This window comes from Plecotus auritus (genome assembly GCF_963455305.1).
Source record: "Plecotus auritus genome assembly, chromosome: 1".
NCBI classification, from domain to species: domain Eukaryota; kingdom Metazoa; phylum Chordata; class Mammalia; order Chiroptera; family Vespertilionidae; genus Plecotus; species Plecotus auritus.
Window position 1 is genome coordinate 46,984,733 of NC_137770.1, and position 23,273 is coordinate 47,008,005.

At 42.7% G+C, this 23,273-nt stretch overlaps 2 protein-coding genes across 3 annotated transcripts in view; one reads left to right on the forward strand and one right to left on the reverse strand.

Moving 5' to 3' along the window:
- Nucleotides 1–1,468: 1,468 nt before the first annotated feature.
- LOC308233379 (large ribosomal subunit protein eL33-like) lies at nucleotides 1,469–1,816 on the reverse strand (the record flags this gene model as incomplete). Its single annotated transcript, XM_080640311.1, has 1 exon — nucleotides 1,469–1,816. One exon carries the CDS (start codon nucleotides 1,814–1,816, stop codon nucleotides 1,469–1,471), a length of 348 nt encoding a protein of 115 aa, XP_080496437.1.
- Nucleotides 1,817–17,387: 15,571 nt separating this feature from the next.
- The window catches only part of ANP32A (acidic nuclear phosphoprotein 32 family member A), a 39,847-nt gene continuing 33,961 nt past the window's right edge, over nucleotides 17,388–23,273 (forward strand). The window contains exon 1 of one of the 2 annotated variants that reach the window (XM_080676611.1): nucleotides 17,388–17,605. In XM_080676611.1, coding sequence (XP_080532737.1) covers nucleotides 17,552–17,605 — 54 coding nt within the window. In that variant the 5' untranslated portion in view covers nucleotides 17,388–17,551. Of the gene's footprint in view, nucleotides 17,606–18,951; nucleotides 20,178–23,273 lie in introns of those variants that run through there. The other variant, XM_080676610.1, reaches the window with a different exon arrangement.

The following is a 23,273-nucleotide window of genomic DNA, read 5'->3' on the forward strand; positions in this document are numbered from 1 at the left end:
TGTGTATTCTACTTTATTGATTTCTGCTCTAATATTTACTATTTCCTTCTTTCTGCTTCCTTTGGATTTTCTTTGAGGTTCTTTTTCTGATTTCTTGCATTAGAAGCTTAGATCATTGATTTATAAACATTTTTCTAATATATACATACAGATCTATAATTTTATTTCTGAATACTGCTTTAGTGGCAATTCACAGGTTTTGATAGGTTGCATTTCCAGTACAGACAGCTCAGAATATTTGATAATTTCCATTGTGCTTACTTCTTTGACTCATGGATTATTTTTGAAGTGTGTTCCTTAATTTCTAAATATTTTGAGATTTCTAAATTCTGGTGATCAGAAATAATACACTATAGCCCTAGCTGGTTTGTCTCAGTGGATAGAGTGTCAGCCTGCGGACTGAAGGGTCCCAGGTTCGATTCTGGTCAAGGGTACATGTCCGGGTTGTGAGCTCCATCCCCAGTTGGGGGCATGCAGAAGGCAGCCAATCAATGATTCTCTCTCATCATAGATGTTTCTATCACTTTCTGCCTCTCCCTTCCTCTCTATAATCAATAAAAATATATTTTAAATAATAACAAAAGAAATAATACACTATATAACTTTTGACTTTTGAAATTTGTTAAAACTTGCTTTATAGATCAAAGCATGTTTTGATAAATGATACATGTGCACTTGAAAAGAATGTGTATTCTATTCTTTGGGGATATAGTATCCTATAAATACTAATTAGATAAAATTGGCTGGTAGTGTTATTTAGATATTCTATATCTTAATGTTTTTATTGTTTTATAAGTTACTGGGAAAGCTGTGGTGAATTCTCCATATATTATTGGAATTGTCTATCCTTTTATTCTGTAAACTGCTGCTTTATGCATTTTAGAGATGTGTTTTTAGGTGCATGTTAGTCTTTTTTAAAAATATTTTTATTGATTTTTTTAGAGAGGAAGGGAGAGTGACAGAGAGAAACATCAGTGATGAGAGAGAATCATTGATCGGCTGCCTCCTGCACGCCCCCTCCTGGGGATCAAGCCCGCAACCTAGGCATGTGCCCTTGGCAGGAATCAAACCTGGGATCCTTCAGTCCACAGGCTGATGCTCTATCCACTGAGCTAAATCGGCTAGGGCTAGGTGCATATTAATTTAGCATTGTTTTGTTGTTGTTGTTGTTGTTACTGTTGAATTAATTCTTTTTTCAATATGGAATTTCCCTCTTTATATCAAGTAATAGCTTCATGCCCTAAAGTTTACTTTCTCTGATATTAATATAATAATATTTGCTTTCTTGGGTTAGGTGTTTAAATGACATAGTTGATCCATCCTTTCCATTAAACTTATTTGTTTTCATATTTTCATGTATTTTGGTGTGTCTCTTGTAAGCAGCATATATTGAGTCTTTTAAAATCTAACAATTTATATTGTGTGTTTTTTTCACAAGAGAACAAATCCAGTTTTATTTACTTACTTTTCAATGAGTGTAAATCCTTGAGGGGTATATTACATGGATACTGTGTCCAATGGCCTTAGCCAGAAGGCTGATTTGGAATTTGGCACGAGCCATGCCACTGTTTCCATGAGCGTGAGTTACCTCTCCCCAGATTACTCTGGTTTTGTTTGGTGTGCCACCAGGAGTCACTGTGTTGTTCTTTGATTTGTACACATAAGCACATCTCTTGCCTAGATAGAATTCAGTTTCATCTTGAGCATGAACACCTTCAGTTTTAAGAAGAGCTGTGTGTTCCCTCTGGTTCCAGAGACCCAACTTATAGCCAACAAAAATGGCCTTGGACCACAGCCTTCCAGACACATTTGTCATTTAGCAGGCCTCCACAGGTTCCAAGATGGTGGAAAGAGACAATCTAGTTCTTTAATTGGGAGTTTTATTTCTTTACATTCACTCTAATTATGAAATAACTAGAGGCCTGGTGCATGAGATTCAGGGGCTTGGGGGGGTCTCCTCAGCCTAGCCTGTTCCCTCTCGCAATCCGGGACCCCTTGGGGGATGTCCGCCTGCCAGCTTAGGCCCGATCCCCAGTGGGATCAGGCCTAAGCCAGCAGTCAGACATCCCTCTCGCAATCTGGGGCTCTCGCAGTCCGGGACCCCTTGCTCCTTACCACCCGCCTGCAGCGGAGGTGGGAGAGGCTCCCACCACCACTGCTGCGCTCGCCAGCCGTGAGCCCAGCTTCTGGCTGAACGGTACTCCCCCTGTGGGAGTGCACTGACCACCAGGGGGCAGCTCCTGCATTGAGCATCTGCCCCCTGGTGGTCAGTGCGTGTCATAGTGACCGGTCATTCTGCTGTTCGGTCGATTTGCATCTTAGGCTTTTATTATATAGGATTAAGTTGTGGTTAAGTCTACTTTGCTATTTGTTTTCTTTTTTCCCATGTGCTTTCTTCCTCCCTTCATGCCTTGTTTTTATTAGTCAAGGATTCTAATATTCCATTTTATTTTTTTGTTTTCTTTTTACTATCAGTCTTTTAGAATGTAAAGAATGTATTCTTAGCTTATTACAGTGTACCTGTCATTGTCACAAATAATGTCAGCATCTTAAAACAGTGTATATCCATTACCCCATTCACATCTTTATTTTATACATTTTATTGCCTACATGTGTATAAACCCCACAAATATTTATTATGATTATTGTTTCAATAGTCAAGAGTTTCTCATATTTACTCAGTATGATGCTATGAGATCATTTATCTTCAACCTGAATAAAGTTCTTTGGGCTTTATTATTATGTTAGCCTGCGAGGGATACAATTTTGCAACTTATTTGTCTGAGAACATTTTCTTAAACTTTTCTTTTTTAGGGAAATCTACGTTAGCAGGGTGGTATTTTTTTCCTTTCAGCTGTTTGAAGATGTTATTTTATTGCCTTCCAGCTTCCATACATTTTTGTTATAATATCAACTATTGTATCATTTTTTTTTTCTGGCTGCTTTAAAGATTTCCTTTTATCTCAGTTTTCACAAAATTTGACTATGGTGTGCTATGGTTTTCTCTTATTATCCTGCTTGGTGTTCATGAGGATTTTTGAATCTGTGAGCTTTATCATTAATTAGATAGGAAAATTCTCAGCCACCATTCTCTATATATTGTTTATGCTTATCTCTCTCTTCTCCTCCTTCTGGGATTTAAATTATTGTATATTAGATTTTTTTGCCTATGCCCCATATCTCTTTCATATTTTGTTCTTTTTCATTATTTTTGTCCTTCTGTGTTCAGTTTAAAAATTTTCTCTGATTAATTTTGAGTCTAGACTGGTGCTGTAACCATTCAAATAGTTCTTAAATTTCAGATATTTCAATATACATATCTAGAATGTCGATTTGATTCCTATTCATAGACTCAAATTCTCCACTGAAGTAGTCTGTCTTTTCATTCATTGTGTTCACCTTTTCCTCCAATTTCTTTAACATACCAATTGTAGTTATTTTGAAGTTTTTATCAGATAACTCTAGTAATTTCTAAATCATCTCTGGATCTGCTTTTTTTTACTGTTTTACCTCATGGCAGTTTGGTGGTGGTTGTTTTTTTCTTTTTTCTTTGCATATCCAGTGGAGGTTTTGTTTGTTTGTTTGTTTGTTTGTTTTTAGAGAAACATCAGTGAGAGAGAATCATTGATCGGCTGCCTCCCGCACGCCCCCTACTGGGATCAAGCCCACATCCTGGGCATCGAACTGGTGACCTCTTGGTTCTTGGTGCATGGGATGACGCTCAACCAACTAAGCCACACCAGACAGGCTTTGGGTTGTTTGTCTGCTGATTTAATACAGTGGTTATTACAGTGAAAAGGCTCTAGATTATACTGCCTTCCTCTGAATGCTGAATCTTGTTCTGACAGCAAGTGTCAAATTATTTACGTTTAGTCCTTACTCCTATTGTGTAACACTGCTCATTCATGAAGGTCCTTAATACTAGGATGTGGGCTTTCAGGGGTTTCCATTAAGTGCCTAGGTATTCATGAAGTTTTATACATTCTAAATTAGGCTTGGCTTAACCTCTCATGTCTTCCCATTATTGTTCAACCTCTGAAATCTCTGCTCAGCTCTCAGCCTCCTAGTCACTGTTCTCTGCTAGGTCTCCTGGAGTCTTGCCATGCTCTTAGATTGTAACAATGGGCCAAGTTTCTGAGGGAATTTTTAATGCAATTTTGGAGTGCTTTTTCTCTGCAGCTCCCTCCTTAAGGGACCTCTAAACCCAGCTTTGTTAGTAGGTCTGAACTCTGATCTCTGTTTCCGCTGGCCATACACATTACTGTTCTCTGCTCCATTTCCTTGTGCAGGAATGAATGTGAGGCTGGCCTCATGTGCTTCCCATTTCTGAAGGGTAATAATCCTGCCTTGGTTGCGGCAACTGTTTTACGCAGGAAGGTGAGTCCAATGCCAGGTACTCAATAATAAATAGTGCTGAAAGTCAAGAGATTTCATATTTCAAAAGAAATGAATTAAAAGAACCACTATGTTTTTCTCATCTCAAGCTGTAATGCCAGGCTAAACATAAAGAGCTTCTTACCACATGCTCCCACTCAAATTCAAATCCTAAATTTAAATTCCTGTATCATTATAGGGTCCTGTCTTTTATTTCCATGCCTCTGTAAAAATTAATAGCTTAATAAAATATATTCATCCTGCCCTGACTGGTTTGGCTCAGTGGATAGAGCATCGGCCTGCGGACTGAAGAGTCCCAGGTTCGATTCCGGTCAAGGGCATGTACCTTGGTTGTGGGCACATCCCCAGTAGGGGGTGTGCAGGAGGCACCTGATCGATGTTTCTCTCTCATTGATGTTTCTAACTCTCTATTCCTCTTCCTTCCTCTCTGTAAAAAATTAATAAAATATATTTAAAAAATAATTTAAAGAAATATATATACTCATCCTAACCTTTGTTAAATTTTCTATTCATACAACTGAAGTAAATGAAAACATTTACACACTGATATTCATATTTCATGAACATTATAGAAAAATGTTAGATTTATTAGATAAAAGATAAAAAATGAAGATTTCCTTCAATTGTTAAATAAGAGTGAAATAGATGAGCTTTGTCATCTCATTCCTTTAATTTATTTTTTTTCTGGTTTTATTGAGATACTAGAGGCCTGGTGCACAAAATTCGTGCCCGGGTAGGCTCCGTAGGCCTGGCTGGTGATCAGGGCCAATTGGGGCCTTCCTTCCCCCAATCATCGCCAGGACCAGTCAAACTCCTGAGGGGACAATTTGCACGTTAGCCGTTTATTATATATGATAGTTGACATATAACATTGTATTAGTTTTAGGTGTACAATATGATTTGATATATGTATATATTGCAAAATGATTTATCATGATAACTTTAGTTAACATCTGTCACCTCACAGTTACAAATTCTTCTTGTGATGAGAAATTACTGTCTTAACAACTTTCAAATATACAATACACTGTTAAGTATAGTCACCATGCTGTACATTAACTCCCTAGAATTTATACACAGTATCTCATAAGTGGATGTTTGCATCTTTTGACCACTTTCACCCACTCCCTATGCCCTGCTTCTGGCAACCACTAATCTGTTCTTTATGAGTTTGGTTTTTTAGATTCCACATATGTGAGATCACATAGTATTTGTATTTCTCTGACTTATTTTACTTAGCATAATGCCATCAAGGTCCAGCCATGTTGTCACATATGACAGTATTTCCTTCTTTTTTATGGCTGAGATATAGATAGATATAGATCTCTCACATTTTCCTTGTCCATTCATCCATCAATGGACACTTAGGTTATTTCCATTTCTTGGCTATTGTAAATAAGGCTGCAATGAACATGGGTATGCAGATGTCTTTTCAATATAGTGATTCCATTTCCTTATGTTATAAACCCCAAAGTGGAGTTTCTGGATCATATGGTAGTTCTAATTTTAATTTTTTGAGGAACCACCATACTGTTTTCCACAGTGACTCTACCAATTTACATTCCCACCAACTGTGCACAAGGGCTCTTTTTCTTCACATCCTTACCAGCACTTCTTATTTCTTGTCTTTTTTATAACCATTCTAACAGGTGTGAGGTGATACTCCATTGTGGTTTTGATTTGTAGTTATTAGTGATGTTGAGCACCTTTTCATGTACCTCTTGGCCATTTCTATGTCTTTTTTGAAAATAAGTTTATTTCCTCTGCCTATTTTTAAACTGTGTGTTTTTTTGTTTTTTGCTATTGAATTGTGTGAGTTCTTTATATATTTTGGATATTAGCCCCTAATCAGATTGATTTGCAAATGTTTCCTCCCATTCAGTAGGTTGCCTTTTTGTGTTGTTGACTTCCTTTGCTGTGCAGAAAATTTTTAGCTTGATGTAGCCCTACTTGTTGATTTTTGCTTTTGTTGCCTTTGCTTTGGGTGTTAAATCCAAAAAAATCATCGCCAAGACCAATGTCAAGGAGTTTACCCTGTATTTTTTCTTCTACAAGTTTTATGATTTTGGGTCTTTGAGCTTTGTCATCTTATTTTGTCTTGCTTTTTGATGAATATAAAATCCAAAGAATATTGTGTAACTTCACTAAAAGTGGTATAGATACAAAATTAGAGTTAGGGAGCTCTCTAATTCCCACCTCTCCCACAAATTGCCTTTTAAGACAATTCAATCCCTGGGTAGGAGCCTAAAATAAAATGTTATAGTAGAAAAGCTTCTACTATGTGGTCATAGAAATAAGAATTTATTTTGTTTTTCTCATGTTAGAATAAAGAAGTTACTTAGCAATCCCTGTTTCCCCAATATCCTATTGCTATTTACTTGACATTAAAGATTATAGTCATTTAAATGTTTCAAAGGGACTTTTAAAGTAGGGTGCCCACTAGGTTCAAAGAATTTATTTAGTTATTAAATAAATTATTTAATAATTTATTATATTATTTAGTTATTAAATATATATTGAATATTCAATGTTCAAATAATACTGGGGGTAACAAAATATGTCAAACATTATATCTTTAAGGACTTATTAAGGGAGTGGGTAAATAAACACAGTACATGGAAGTGGTCCTATTGCTACCCTTAAGGTCTTATGAAATTCAAGGACAGGAAGGATCTCTGGGTGGATTTAAAGGTTTCATGAAGGCAGTAGTATCAAATTTAGTCTCAATTTTTGGGTAGGATTTGGACTGGTGAGGAAAAAAGGAAAGGGTATATAAGCTGGGAGGATCACATAGTCAAAGACAGAAAAAAGGGAATAACAGAAGGTCCAATTTGTCTGGAAAATAGAAATTAACAATGGGGAGGTCATGTGTGGTCTCTTTATTGGAAATTTAAATGCATGGCTGGGGTGGGGTGGATAGGCCACCAGGAACCAGAGAAGCTGTTGCTGATGGGAGAAGCACTGTGACTGGAGCTTAGGAACATTCATTTGGCGATGAGAGGATATCAGGACTTCAGGGCCAGTGCTGGGCCACAGAAGTTTCCGACTACCTGAGTTGAAAATCCTGAATAATGTAGTGAATTTGCATAAAATTAAATTCATTAATGTAAAGGACTCTCATATATTCCAATGTTGAGTCCTTCCTACATTACTTTTAAGTGTTTTTTTTCCCTAACCAGTAAAGTTTACCTGTTTTTGTTTTTAAATATATTTTTATTGACTTCAGAGAGGAAGGGAGAGAAATAGAAACATCAATGAGAATCATTGACTGGTTGCCTCCTGCAGGCCCCCTATTGGGGATCGAGCCTGCAACCCTGGTGTGTGCCCTAATTGGGAATTGAACTAGCGACCTCTTGTTTCCTGGGTCAACACTCAACTGCTGAGCTACACTGGCTGGACCCTACATTACTGTTTTAAGACAATAGTCTATAGAAAAATAAACGATAAATGTCCATATTCATTGCAACATTATTTACAATAGTGAAGATATGGAAACAATGTAAGTGTCCATTGATGGATAATGAAAATGTTTTACTTGCCCTGACCGGTTTGGCTCAGTGGATAGAGCGTCGGTCTGCGGACTGAAGGGTCCCAGGCTCGATTCCGGTCAAGGGCATGTACCTTGGTTGCGGGCACATCCCCAGTGGGGGGTGTGCAGGAGGCAGCTGATCGATGTCTCTCTCTCATCGATGTTTCTAACTCTCTATCCCTCTCCCTTTCTCTCTGTAAAAAATCAATAAAATATATTAAAAAAAAAAAAGAAAATGTTTTACTTATATATTTATCTTCTTTATACATATATCACATAAAGAAGTTTTTTGAACATATTTTTATCTTGCAAAATTAAAAGGTGGTGATCCTATCTTGGTCCTTAAAAACACTTTTTTGGGGAAATGTTATTGGTGAGAAAAACAAGCACATGGGTCAATTTAGATCTGAGGGATATTGGAGTTGGTGTGAGCACTCTTAGGTACACTGGAGAAAGTGGGCTGAAAGGAGGAAAGATATTTGGGAAATAAAACTTAGAAGATGAGGCAACCATTTGGCTATGTGAGTCAACAGAGGGCAATTCCAAGGGTGCCACTGATAAAAACAAGAGAGTGAGGCACACGATGGTATTTTGGTAGAGGCAAAGCGGGCAGAGCCTGACGGGGAAGATTATTTTAGTTCTGGAAATGTTCTGTGGATGTTCCTGTAGGAAATGTCTCATGGTCAAGTGAAATGTCAGTCCAGAGCTTCAGAGAGAGGCTCATTTATTGATGAAACAATAGACATTTTTTTTATACCTGCTATGAGCCAAGCACTAAATTGGGGGAAAAGAGATATATTTGTGTGTCACTTATATAGACTTTCTTACAATGATCTTTTCTTCATTAAGTTCTTATTACTTAATATAACTCTTTTACCTGTTTTACGGTGCTTCTGAGAACCTGAAATTCAAAGATGTATTGCAAATCTAATAATATTTGAAATTTACAGTTGATCTACAAAATCATAAATGAATAGAAAGCTAAGACTGACTTTTAAAAAAACTTTATTCGTGTTAGCATGGCTGCAGTGTCTCAAACGTGTAACGGCACAGCACCATAAACGTTTCTATCTTGGTCACAGTTTCTCTCTTGATGAGCAAGTGAACATAGACGACTCTCTGTAGAGACCCAGGCTGAGGGAGGTTCCAACCTCATGAACAACACTTGGCTTCCAAGATCACTCTGTCACCTCCACATCAGTCAGCATGCATTGGCAATTTCAGGCCTCAAAGTGACAAACATCACTTCTCCTCCCACTCCACTGTTTAGCACTCAGTTCTACGGGCCCAATCTAACTACAAGGGCAGCTGGGAAGCATAGTCAAGCTTTGTGTGCAGGAAGGAGAGGAAGAGATTTTACTTTATAATTAGCAGTCTGCCATGATTGGCATTAAATCATCTGGGGAAAAAGTTAAATTCTAATAAATAAAACACTTTGTCATGAAGAGCATTTTGTGTTTTAATGAACAGAATTTTTAGCACTGCATCTCAGAAGAGAAGTTATTACCACTTATAAGGTGTTTCTATTCATGTTACAGTTAAACCATGCTTTAACAGTTGTAAAAATTAAACTAGAAAACAGTTGAATTCCTATAACTTTGTTCCAAGTCCTTGCAAGGACTTGGTTTTTATAGTTGAAAAACAATCTAAGCCCTAGCTGGTTTGGTTCAGTAGATAGAGCCTTGGCCTGCGGACTGAAAGGTCCCAGGTTCGATTCCAGTCAAGGGCACATGCCTGGGTTGCAGGCTTGATCCCCAGTAGGGGGCATGCAGGAGGCAGCCAGTCAATGATTCTCTCACCATTGATGTTTCTATCTCTCCCTCCCTCCTCTTTCCTCTCTGAAATAAAAAAAAAAATGTATTAAAAAAAAAAGCAATCTAAGCTAAGAGACCTAAAATGGTGTGTGTGTGTGTGTGTGTGTTGGGAGCAGGGGGCGCAAGAGGAAAGAGGACACTATCCCAGGATTAATATGTTTTCTATCTATAAGCAGATCCTTTATGACCTTCTTCTTTGTTCCCAGGAATATGGGTCTCTTTGATGTGTTTGTGGTTTTTGCATTTCTTTCACCATCAGCATTTTTTTCTTCAAAATTGTCCTTAAAGAGACTTCATCCTTTTAAGAACTCTTAGCCTGTGACCACTTGCCTACTTCCAATACATTTTTACTACAAATCTCATGCCCTTCAGTTTAGTTCTGCACTTGAGCCTGACATGTGCTCAGAGTGGCAGTTAGAAAGCCATCGGCAGTACTGCATCACTACTCAACATTACCTATCTAAAGACTCTGCATTTATTCTTGAAATATAACATGTAGATTATTCTATCTTTAGTGTATCTCTTAGGACTAAATTCCTTACCTTTTTTTTCTGTTTGTTTTGTTTTCCATTTGTTTTTAGAGAGTGGGAGGGGAAGAGTCAGAGAGAAACATCAATGTGAAAATACACATGGATTGGTTGCCTCCCATGCGTGTCCCAATCAGGGCCAGCGATTGCGCCTGCAAACAAGGTATTGAACCCAAAATCCTTCAGTCCACAGGCCCACGCTCTAACCACTGCACAACCCGGCTAGGGCTCCTTATTATTTTAAATCAAATATCTATGGAGACCTTTCTCAAAATGTTACTATCAACTCTGCTTTCTTTAAGTATATCATCAACATCAATAATAATATATTGTTTCTTCTGGCTTAGGATTTGGAAAGGGAAGCATTTGAAAGAAAATTGAGGATCTCAGATATTTGCTGTTTTTTTGTGTGGTTTTTTTTTAAATGGATTGGTTGAGAGAGAGAGAAAACATCAATTTGTTGGCCCACTTATTTATGCATTCATTGGTTGACTTATTTATGCATTCATTTGTTGACTCTTGTTTGTGCTCGATGGGAATCAAACCAGCAACCTTGGTGAATCTGGACAACACTCTAACCAACTGAGCCCAGCCATGGTTCAAACATTGGCTGTTTTAGGTTGATCCTAAATAGGTGAAGCAGTCCTGTCTTAGTCTGTTTTAGGCTATGGTAACAAAATACCACAGGTTGGGTGGCTTATGAGTTAAAAAACACACACAGCTATTTGTTTCTCACAGTTCCGGAGGCTGAAAGTCCAGAATAAACTACTAGCATGGTGGGGGGAAGACTCTCCTTCGCTATACCTTACAGGATGGAAAGGCTAGGGAACTCTGGGGGGCCTCTTAATAAGGGTGCTAATCTCAATCATGAGGGCTCCCGATCCAGTTGCCTCCTGTTGGGAGGACCACCTGCTAATACCATCACCTTGGGGATCGATTGGGGGCTGGGGATACATACATTTGGATCATATCAAGTCTCTTCCTGGTAAATAGTTTGGAGCAGGAGAGGAGCTAAAATGGGTAATCTGGGTCATTAGAAAATCTTCACAGTATTGTTTAATCAGAACACTTTAGTAGATTTTGCTTTTGGCCACCTAGCATCAGAATACTAGGTGGGAGGGCTGAGGGAGAATCCTAACATAAATGGGAGGCAGTGTCATACAATCTTTTCCCCTGAAAGCTGGGGAATTTGCAAATGCTCTCCCTAAGTGCTTTGAATCTTGAGGGAGTGACACAAAAATGGAGGCTCCTGAGATCATTTACAGCAGTGAAGGGACACAGAGTCCAGAGCTTAGAGATGAATGACAAGGGGTGGGGTCCTCTGCAGATTATACCTGGAGCAATATCTTGATCTTCTCCTGGACCATGTTCTTTGGTTCTGCGGTAAGCTTATAAGAAACTCCTGCCTGCATTCGTCAGGGACAGTTCCTGCTGCCTGCAACCAAGAATTCCAACTAGCGCAAACACTGTATCTGCTATATCTATATTTTCCACTAAAAATAAATTTATTGCAAACATTATCAACTGAAAATCTTAGAAACTTTTGACAAAACAGAAAACACTATAACACCATCACCCAGAGCAGCTTTGTAAAAACAAAACAAATCTTAAAGTATTTCCTGACGTATGCTCTCCAGACTTTTCCTGGGCATATGAATATTTTTCTTTCTCTAGCTACCACACTGTGATCAACATGCTTGTTATTTGCCTGCTATTCTGCCTCATCCTACAGCATTTCTTCTCCACAGGAACTTGAACACAGACATGTTCATGAGTTTTGGTCCAGCCTAGTGAAAAATACTTGTCACAGTTACTCGAGTTGTCTTTGAATAAATATATGTAGAAGTGATATAATTCTTATACACAGAAGGCATAGAAAATGATTTCAGGTAAATTCTTGGGACAAAAAAGCAATCCAGCAGAGTAAAACGTGTATGTGTTACTCTGTTGGATAAGAGTCCTCAAACATCTAACATGGCTATCTCATTTGGTCCTGTACAAAGGAATGCATAATTTTTATATTCAAGTTGCTAGAATTCAGAATTTCCAGAGAAAGTTTAGGGTATAGGTATACTGTCTGGAGGACCTACTATTTTAACTAGAAATATATTTAAAAGTTACTAATTTCTTAGAATGCTTCAGATTGATCTCTAATTCAAGAAGAGGTATAGTTCATATTTAAAAGTACATAATTACTTCTAGCTACAAATAAGAACTATTTCAAAGTACATAATTTGAGAGGACAATTTTACCATGCATACTTAAAATTACAAACACTATTTGCAAATAGTAAATATAGTAAAAGTTCTTAGAAAGTCTGTTCTCTATCTCATCTTAATAGACTTTAGTACCCTTTTCTATATAGAAGTAAACTTCAACCCCAGATGGATGGAAATAAATTTGCAGATTCTAAGTGAATTGCATTTCTATTTTTTTCAACATAGATTGCCTTTAGTCAGTCTTGTTCCATGATCCCTCATTCCATTATTTACCTTTAAACTATGTACTGTTTTCCTTTATAGCCATATTTTAATACTAAAAATAAGAGCTTATGGCTCTGGTTTTCTTCCTGGTGAATGGTAAATAAACTTTCCTTTTATTGCTATCCCCAAATTTTCTTTACTAAATATATTTAAGACATATACTCATAGAATTTCTAGTGATTTCCAAACAAGTGCACAGGTAATAGTGTCCCCCCCGCCCCCTTTTCTTTCTTTCTTTCTTTCTTTTCAATCTGCAGGTGGATGCTCTATCCACTGAGCCAAACCGGCTACTAGGGCAGTTGTTTTTCCTTTTCAAAATGAATCATCTTTGAGCTGCTTTTAAGATTTTTACTAGTAATTTTTAAATCCTCTATTTTTATTTAACAGTGCTTTTTCTCTATGACCTGCCCATTGATAAGGTAACTATTCAGTAATTTAAAAATAAAGTAATCTAATACTTTATTAAGCAAACAATAGGTAACTTTTTAGATCCTGGGCCTCAACATTCCTTTGCTACTCAAATCAAAATGCAGTAGTCGTCTCACATTTGTTACCATGAATTTCAAAAGAATAATCTACATTCTAAAAACCTTTTTATACAGGACAAAGAGAACATAATTAAGCTGGAGTCTTTCCATATCATTGTCTTTTGGGGTCCAGGCAGCAGAACCATGATGTAGGTGAAAAAGTATCATGGCCAGGTTCCAGTGTATGTGACTCAAACTGAAGAACAAAAAGTTGAACTGTGAATATATCAGCTCAACTCATGAAAAGGATGCTACCTAGAGGGTCTCCATTTTCAGAGACCAAACAAGGGCAAATGAGCTAAAATAGCAGCAGGATCAACATGGGTTATTTATAAAACAATACTTTCTAACAGGTATCAAGAGGTTACGGATATGCATTGCTCATACCTCCTAGAGCAGTGGTCGGCAAACTCATTAGTCAACAGAGTCAAATATCAACAGTACAACGATTGAAATTTCTTTTGAGAGCCAAATTTTTTAAACTTAAACTTCTTCTAACGCCAATTCTTCAAAATAGACTCGCTCAGGCTATGGTATTTTGTGGAAGAGCCACACTCAAGGGGCCAAAGAGTCGCATGTGGCTTGCGAGCCGCAGTTTGCCGACCACGGTCCTAGAGAATACGATAGGCTGCTCATTTGTTTGGGATGGTTGTTGATGGGAAATATTCTGGAAGACAGGATGGTATCTTTCTGAACTTGAAGTCCATCTTTCTCCGTAGGGGCTCACACCTTTGAATTGTAGCTCATTTATTACTCTCAGTGCGAATCAAATCCGGTTTCAGACTCTCCATCTTAACCTAACTCCCACTGCAGAATCATCTCAACAGTTAGAACTCATCGTGCTCACTCCAAATCAAAATGTAGCCAAGCCCTGCCAGGTTTGGCTCAGTGGATAGAGCGTCAGCCTGTGGACTGAAGGGTCCCGAGTTCAATTCTAGTCAAGGGCAGCTCCGGGTCCTGGTTTGTGGCATGCGGAAGGCAACAAATCGATGTGTCTCTCTCACATCAGTGTTTCTGTCTGTTACTCCCTGTCCCTTCCACTCTCTCTAAAATATCAATGGAAAAAATATCCTTGGGTAAGGATTAAAAAACAACAACAAATGTAGCCAAGATTTCTTGATAGGGGCTTCTTTTCTTACTATATCTTCTGATGTCTGATGTGTGATATGCAGAGCCATTTAGAGCAATGACTTATAACTATAACATGCAATTGAATGTAATTTAAGAAACAACTCTGTAAAATAAGGAAAATAAGAGCAGGGTTTTTTGTTTTTATGTTGGTCAAGTACTGCGGGGCAAATGGTTGAGTGTTAGCTGAGCTATATTCCTATTTCCTTTTGATAATAAAAAAATCAAAATCATTAAAATTTCCTTTAAAATAAGCTACAAATATATCTATTTGTAAAAATGAGAGGAATCTTTTCTTTCAGAGTATGTTGGAAAGATGGGATGTTAAGTATTCAATTGGTTATATGTACATTTTGGACATTTCAATATCTAATGATTGACATCTGGCAAAGCCTTCTTTCAGTTTTCTAACACCAATACAAAAGCTGTTATAAAAATGTATAAGGGTAAGGTGCTTTTAAAAATAACTGTTAAATTTAGCCCTAGCCGGTTTGACTCAGTGGATAGAGCAATGGCCTGCAGACTGAAGGGTCCCAGGTTTGATTCTGGTCAAGGGCACATGCCTGGGTTGTGGGCTCAATCCCCAGTAGGAGGCATGCAGAATGGCAGCCAATCAATGATTCTCTTTCGTTATTGATGTTTCTCTCTCCCTCTCCCTTCCTCTCTGAAATCAATAAAAATATATTTTAAAAAATAACTGTTAAATTTAATATTTTGCCTTAGTGATAAAGCCATTTTTTTCAATTCTAATTTTCATTTGTATCTGTCCACTTTCTTTAATGGGGGTTTGAGCTTCCACACCATCCTCTTTAGTTTTTGTACGATAAAGTGAGCTATTTGCTTCTTTTTAGCAGAGCTGGATGAGGAACATCCCTGCATTTGATTGGTTGGCTCGTAAGGGATTACTCACTCCTCTGGAAAGGCACTGTCCCATATCACATTGCTAAAAATGTGGACTTAATTGGGGTTAAATATTTAAATTGAAGCATTTACCATCAAGAGAACATAAGCTTCAGGACCCTATGTTACTTAGATTCTACACATCATATTGACTTAATGTGCTTCTGATGAAGAGCTCTGCTTTTAATCAACCTTAAATACCATACCCAGGAAGAACTGACTCTGGCATACAGGTAATTTGGGGTCCCAGTACATTTTATAACGAAGCCAGTACAATTTTAAAAAGAATAAATTCAAAATACACAAATTGACTTCAATAAGATTAACAACACTGAGGAAGACATATGTCAGCTAAGTCAAGTCAAATAAACTACTCTATTTATTCCCATAAAAAACAATGACTTTCAATTTTTTATTCCTCATTTCCAAGCTACTCAAAAGAACATGATCACTTTTCAAATTTCACTTATTTTATCTGAAAGAATTTACTGAGCAAAATGCTTAGTTGCAGGATTTCACTTTTGTAACCCATCAGGTTACAATATTAAAGTTACTACAAGCTTCTTCCCCAGTGCCGGCATTCTGTATGTGTTTTATTTACATTCTGTCACTTTTTATTTCCTCCTAAACTTTATATGCCCACGAATGAAACTGTATTGGTGTTATGTAACAACATTTCAAATTTGCAACATACATACTGATTTATCTGTCCCTTGAACCCACTTCCCTGAAAAAGAAACACATGTATCCAAACAGAAAACAACTTCCTTACGGTGAAAGAGTCTAGGCGTGTAGAAATAAAAGCATTTAAAAACAGTTGTATGGAAGGGTCAAGATGTATCTTTCCTTGTTGATAACAACCCCCATGATTTATTAACAACCATAGGCAGCCAAGACCTTAGGCCTGCACATAGAGGTTGGTAACCCAGCGGGAATTAAGGCTTTAAGGTCTCTTACAATTAATGTGATTCGAAAAACCCAAAGCAAACAAACCGAAAGGCCTGATAAAGTGCTCCAAATAGAGCCTCTTTGGCAACCCAAGTTGAACCATATGACTCAGGTGGACGATTAGACTAAACTGTGCGCCGTTTTCTTTCATTAGGTCTATACAGCCCATAAGTTATGTTTGGTCCAAAAAAGCAGAAGTTATTAGCACCTTCCTTTCCCACTTTTTTAATATCCTACATACACAATTCTTAAGCCATGGTCTTCATTCATTGATTAAACAAGATTCTGGGTGCCTTTTTGGTGATCACTCCTCGCAAGCTGACCTTATATGACAGCAATTTGAAATGCTCCTCCGTGGCAAGGGTCGAGACCACGAGGTTAGTCATCCAAAGGTGGACGCGACTTGCTTTTATTTATTTATTTATTCGAGGGGCGGCGATGGCCGCGGCTGGACTAGGACGAGGGTGGAGGAGAAGGGGCGCGCGGGTTGTGAGCCGGGGATGGGAGCCCACGGAGAAGGGGGGCAGCAGCCAAGTCCCACCAGCTCCGCCCGCCGGACCCAAAAAATGACCAGCCCCCCCACACACACCCCTCGCTGCACCCTTGATCCCTCCCCTCTTCCCAAGCCTTTTATCCTCCCGCCTGCCCAGCAGCCCGCGACTCCCAAACCTCGCGCCAACAGCCTCCTTCCGCAACCCCCTGGGGTGGCGCGCGCAGGCCTAAGGCGGCCCTGCGAAGCCGGGGCCCCGCAAGGACCCCTACCCGACCCCTCCGGCCGCGCCCCTCCCCCTGGTATAACGCACCTGCGGCCCCGCCCCCGGCCAAACGCTGAGTCGGCGGCGGGCTGGCGAGGCCGGGCGGCTCGGCTCTCGAGGTAGTCACCTTCCCTTCCCCCGCCATTCATCCCACCCCCCTCGCTCAGCCACGGAGCAGCGGCCGCGCTCCTCTGCCGCCCAGAAATCTAAAGGGGTCCGTCTCCGGCACCACAACCAAATGGCTGAGCCTCCCTGGCCGGCTGCGCAGCCCGCCCATTGGTCCCTTCCCCCGCCGCCGCTGCTGCCACTGGCTGTTGCCCAGAGATCCTCGGCGGCGATTGGCTGAAGCTCCTGCCGCTCATTCGCGAGACCGCAGATCCCGCCTCCACAGCGATCAGGTTTGTGTGCGCCGCGGGTGCTGGGGGCTCGAGAACCGAGCGGAGCTGGTTGAGCCTTCAAAGTCCTAAAACGCGCGGCCGTGGGTTCGGGGTTTATTGATTGAATTCCGCCGGCGCGGGAGCCTCTGCAGAGAGAGAGCGCGAGAGATGGATATGGACAAACGGATTCATTTAGAGCTGCGGAACAGGACGCCCTCTGATGTGAGCATTTGCCAAAAATATCTCTGTCGGTCCATTCTCCTACTTTGTGTATGTGTGTGTGTGCGTTGGGAGGGGGGGGGTGAGGCACTTTTATTGAGGGGGGGGAGCCCGGGAGGTGTGGGTTTGGGGGTCGGACTGCAAATGAATTGCAAGGTTGGGGGGTTGCAATACCATCAGAGCATGTTCCGGCTGCCGCCGCCGCCGCTGCCCTTGGTGTGTGACTACCTGTGCGTGTGCTCCCGCGTGTGCGAGTGTGGGTGCGAGAGTGTGCGTGCGAGTGTGCACCCATCGGGGGCCAGCGGGCGCACGCGTTTGGGTCGGAGAGAATGAGGCAAAATGACCCTCTAGCTCGTTGCTCCCATGACTCCGTCTGGGGAAAAAGATTAACGACGGAGGAGGAGGAGGAGAGGGGCTGCCTCCTGGATTTAACAACAAAAAGGGGGTTTATATTTTATAAATGAAAACCCCCGTCCACCACCCCCTCCCGCACCTCACCCCTCCCTTTCACTCTCGCTCACGCACACACAATAAGTTTTGGGCTTTGCGAGTCCGGTTTAGTTTCTGATAAATGTGGACCGAGGCCCCCGGGGAGAGCGCGTGGGGAGGGGGCTGCAGTGGAGTTGGGAATGGCTCGAGTTTAAAGTGCGTCTTCATTTCTTTGCAGTGATGAGGCGAGAGACGGGGGAGCCATATTTGTAACTTTGTAGTGTTCGTGAACGCGCCCTTTCTCTCCCTCCCTCCCTTTCTCTGCCTCTTCCTCTTCTCCTCTTTCTCCCTCACTCTTTCCACCCCACCTTCGGGCCAGATGCTGATATTTCTTTCCTTCGGAGGGGAGGATAAATGGGAAGAAGAGGGGGAGGGATTTTCGAACGTGCAAAGGCACAGATAATCCCCGCGCCTCCCCACATCCAGCGATCGCTATTGCAAGTTATCCAAAGGCTACGTCCCGGTCCCCCCTCGTCCCTGCTCCTTCCGGATGCCAGCCTTCGAACCCTGGCGACCCCTGGCCGGTCTTTCTCTAGAGTGGGCTCCTCGGCAGCCATTCGGTGCCTGGCTAATAAATGGGCATGGGAAACTTTGTCAGGACTCAAGCTGCCCGGAACTGGTGCCTGTGGTGGGTATTGGCTGGGTCCAGATTGATGCGGGCATAGCGAACACGCAGCTCCGGGATGGGAGTTTGCCTTCCCGTCGCCGTTATTGATTGGGCAGCGGCGGGAGTAAAGCCAAAGGAAACTTACACGGCAGGGAACTGGGAGCCTCCGCGAAAGCTCACCCCTGAGGAAGTGGAAGGCCAGGGTTGGTTACTCGAACGCTCGTTTTTTGTTTTTGTTTTTCTTTTTCTGGCTCCCTCTCGCTTTCAAACACTGTTTTATGCGAGTTGGCGGCTCCGCGGAAGAGAACCTGGGTCTGAGACAGAGACGCTGGCTGACTCTTCCAGTGGCCTTTGGGGGACCAGGAGAGCGCGGGCGCAAGGCCGGCCCTCCAGCCGCGGTGGCCAGGGTTCCAGAGTTGGCGGAGCAGTGTGCTGACCTGTCGCCCCTCCAGCTGATTAAAACCCGAATCCCTGGCGAAGACAGGCCTTGCTTCCTCTTTGCTCTAGTTCCTCCCCCAAACCTGAGTGAGACTTTTGAAAACAAGATCCTTTTTGTGCCTCCCCCCATCACATCATAACGCAGCTGTGGAGTGTAGACGTGCGGAGCCTGATGGCGCGCAGGGCGGGGAGGGGTGCCGGGTGGAGAAGGCAGGAGTTGCCTGGAACAATTCGCCGGCGGCTTGCCTTTCTCTGGTCGGTTCCTTCCCGGCTGGAACCCCAAACCGGAGGATTTGGGGGCTGGGTGTGGTGATGGGGGAGGGGGCCCGAGCCGCGATCTTCCCGCGTACTTTCCGGAAGCCCCCCGTGCGGAGGGGGAAGGGCGCCGAGCAGGGGGCCTGGGTCTCCGCGGGTGGCTGCGAGTGTGGACGCGGATCACCCGGCCAACCCCATCCTCTCTGCCGGCCACCTGGGAGCGAGCTCGAAAGCGGGTCGAACCGGCTCTTTAAACTTCCGAGTGTGTGCTGGGGGAGGGGAGCGCGCCGAGCAGGGAGCGATTTCTCACGCTTCGCCCCCTCGCCGCCCAGGCTCTCTGCCCACGCGCCTGCCCCGAGCCTCGAGGCCGGGTGGGGCTCGGGGAGTGGAGGGGGCACTTTCTGAGCGTTTGGGGAGGAGGGGAGAAAGCTCGCTAATGAGGGACAAAAGAGGTGGGGGAGGAGGAACTATTTTTTTTTTAACGTTCTTAAGACAAATAGCTTCCGGAGAGCGCCCCCTGCGCCCCTGCCCGCCACGCCGCCCCCCGGGTCCCCCACACACCCACCTTGCGAGCCTCTCCCAACTCCGATCCGGGGGCTGGTGGCCGCGCCGCGCCGCTGAAATAGGATGAGCAGCCATGTTTCCCGGTCTCGCGCGGCCCGCCCCGCCCCTCCCCCACCGCGCGGCGGCGGAGCGCGGGCCCCGAATGCGGGCGCTGGGCTCCCCGCGGCTCCAGCGGGAGGGCGCTGGGCCTGGTGCTGGCGGGCAGGGGCGCGGACGCCTTGGGTTAGTCCCCGGGGCGGGCCTTGGGGCGTCCGGAGCTGGTTTGGAGCTCGAGGTGTCTTATTATTTTAAGGGCCAGACCCGCCCGAGGCCGAGCCCCAAGGGCGCTGAGGCATTATTGGGGGGCAGGGGCGGCCGCCAGGGCCCTGTTCGCTTGTGGCACGACTGCCGGGCGCCAGGCTGCCATTTTGTCACCGCGGCTGTTGTCGCTGCGGGGCGGGGGGGCGGCGGGAGGCAGAGCCTTGCGCCATCACCCCGACGGGCCTGGACGTGGAGGCAGCTTGGGGAGCTGGCCCCAGCACCCTCAGATGCGCTATGGGACCCGATGGGTGTTCCCTACTGTGCCACCGGCCTGAGGCTCTGCTGGAGCGTCGCAATCGCTAGATCCTTCTAGTGCCCCCCCCCCCGTCCCCCATGGCGCTCCTCAACCCCCCTCTCTCCAGTATTTTGCCCTTCCTCCTGCAGTCGTTTTAGACGTAGTTAAATGTGGTCCTGAGGACGAACCTATCACCCTGGTGTTTGTTCTTTCCTCAGAATTTATAGGAGGGGGCGGGGGGAGAAATTGAACAGGGGGTTTCTTTTTGGGGAGGGGATGCGCACGCAACTCTAGCGCCCCGACTGAAGCAAGGACCGCAGCTGCTTCCTCGGGAGGGACGCGGCGTGGGGGAAACGCCCTGGAGGCTGGGCTCTCCGGGGAAGGTAGGTCTTGCTCCATGTATCAGGTGGGTGTTGCAGCGCCCTGCAGGTTGATAGGGGTGGCGCCCCCCCCCCCCCTTTCTCTGCCCTCTCCTTTTATTTTCTACCTAGGGGGAGGCAGCTACAGTACTAAATGTAACCGCAAATGGATAAAAGAAGGGAATAAGGTTTGGTTTTTAAAAAGTAAATAATGTCTTTCTTGCTGACTCCCCTTCTCTGGCTATTGACTGCAGAGCCAGACAAGGTGTCCTGTAGGTGGCATCTCTCTGGGACTTTTTAAAGCCGATGGGATGCTGATTAAACACCTCACTGGTGTCTGCATAGAGACTAGCTTTCATGGCAGTGCCCAGCAAAGGCTGCCCAGTAAGCCAGGTTTAACTTTGACCTTTGGAATACATCGCATGATGTTTTCCAGTCTGACTTACTGCCTAATTGGGTTCAAGTAGGCTGGTGTTAATTCCAGTTTATGCAAGCCAACACGGAATCCACAGGCAGAAAATTGAGCATTGAGCTCGGGATAGGCATGGTTAGTTATGTTTTGTTACTGAATTGCTGCTGCTGATGGTAATTTTAAGTTTGGGGGCTGGGTCCACAGTAAATCTTGGTTCTGGAACCACACAGATCTGAGTTTGAATTCCCCCTGTCTCAAAAGAGGTAAGGTAAGTTAACCTGCCCCTGTGAGCTCGAGCAGGTCAACCTAACCTACCTTTTTGAACTTTGGTTTCCTTACCTGGAAAACGGAAGCAATAATCCTAGTTAGTGTGTAAGCAGCAAAACTGGCTTGATCTGGCCCTTGGGTGTTCAGTCTACGATAGCGTTGTTATCTGAGAGATACGGGATGCAGTGGGGCACAACTCTGAACTCCTCTTAGGATTAGAATAACAATAATAGCTAATGCTTTACATTGTACGCATGCTGTGCCTGGCACAGTTCTTAGTGGATTGTGCCTATCAGTTAATTTAGCACTATGAGGTAGAAGATACTCTTATTATTCTTGCGTTACACATGAGGAAATTGAACATAGGCTATCACAACCAGTCTGTACTCCATCTCTACTCTCCGCTGCCTCTCCTGAAGCACCCTTTTTTGTAAAATACCTTAAGGAAGAACTTTTTTGTTTCTCTGGCTTTCAAACTTACTCACCTTAATGGCAAGTGAGTTTCCTGTGTTGAAGTTACGAAGACTGAAGGGCCTCTTGGATGATGATGTTGGGAGAGTTGGTCAGGACCAGAAGCTCTGCGGATTATCTTTTTTTAAAAAATTAAATTTATTGGGGACATTGGTTAATAGGATCATATAGGTTTCCAGTGTGCATTTCTATGTTACAAGATCTGTATATTGCACTGTGCCCACTACCCAAAGTCAAATCATCTTCCGTATGTTAGGCCTCCTGCACCATCCCCACCCACACCCTGGGTTATCATTTTAAGGGGGAAGCCATACACTTTCTGAGTTTGGTTTAGCATGTCACCTCTGGTTAGACTTGAAGCAAATCTGGCCTTTTAGGTATTGGGGGTGCACTTGGGGTAATGAAAAGACAAGAGGAGCCACTGTTAGGCACTGATTTCTATGGGATCTCGTATGTAATGCATTTTTATTACTCTCCATCTATAGCTAAAAACTGAACAGAATTGGCATGTCCTTGGTATTTAGGACTAATATGCTAATAATACCACATGGATCATTTCAATCCTCTCAACAACTCCTTCAGGGTAGACCAAGAATTGTGACAGCCTATTCTCCCTGTTGTGAAAGTGAATCATTGAGGTTGGGAGAGAGGGTTGAACAGTCAGACAGCAGGTGAGTAGCAGAATTGGGTTCTCCTCTCACTGTAAAACCAGAGGTGGACAGTAAGGAGTTTGCAAATTATAGTCTGTTGGGTCCCAAACATGGCCATCACCAGAATCATGCAAGGAACCTGTTTTTGTACAGCCCATGAGCTAAGAATAATTGTACATACAAACATTACACACCATTTGATGATATGGAACATTTAACTTTGAATCCCAATTAAATAAAATGTTATTTCCCCCGCAAAAAAAAAAAAGAATTCTGTGTTAGACCTTTATTACAAAAATTATACTTATATATTTTTAATTTTAGCAATAAAGGAATTGTGTGGCCCTGGCCGGTTTCTCAGTGGTTAGAGCATCGGACTGAAGGGTTATGGGTTCGATTTTGAATCTAGGTCAGTCCAGGTGTGCAGGGAGGCAACCAGTCGATATGTCTCACTTCGATGTTTCTCTTTTTCCCCATCCTCCTTCCCTTCCACTCTCTCTCTAAAAGAAAAAATATCCTCACGTGAGGATTTATTTATTTATATTTTAATATATTTTTATTGATTTCAGAGAGGAAGGGAGAGAGAGATAGAAACATCAATGATGACAGAGAATTATTGATTGG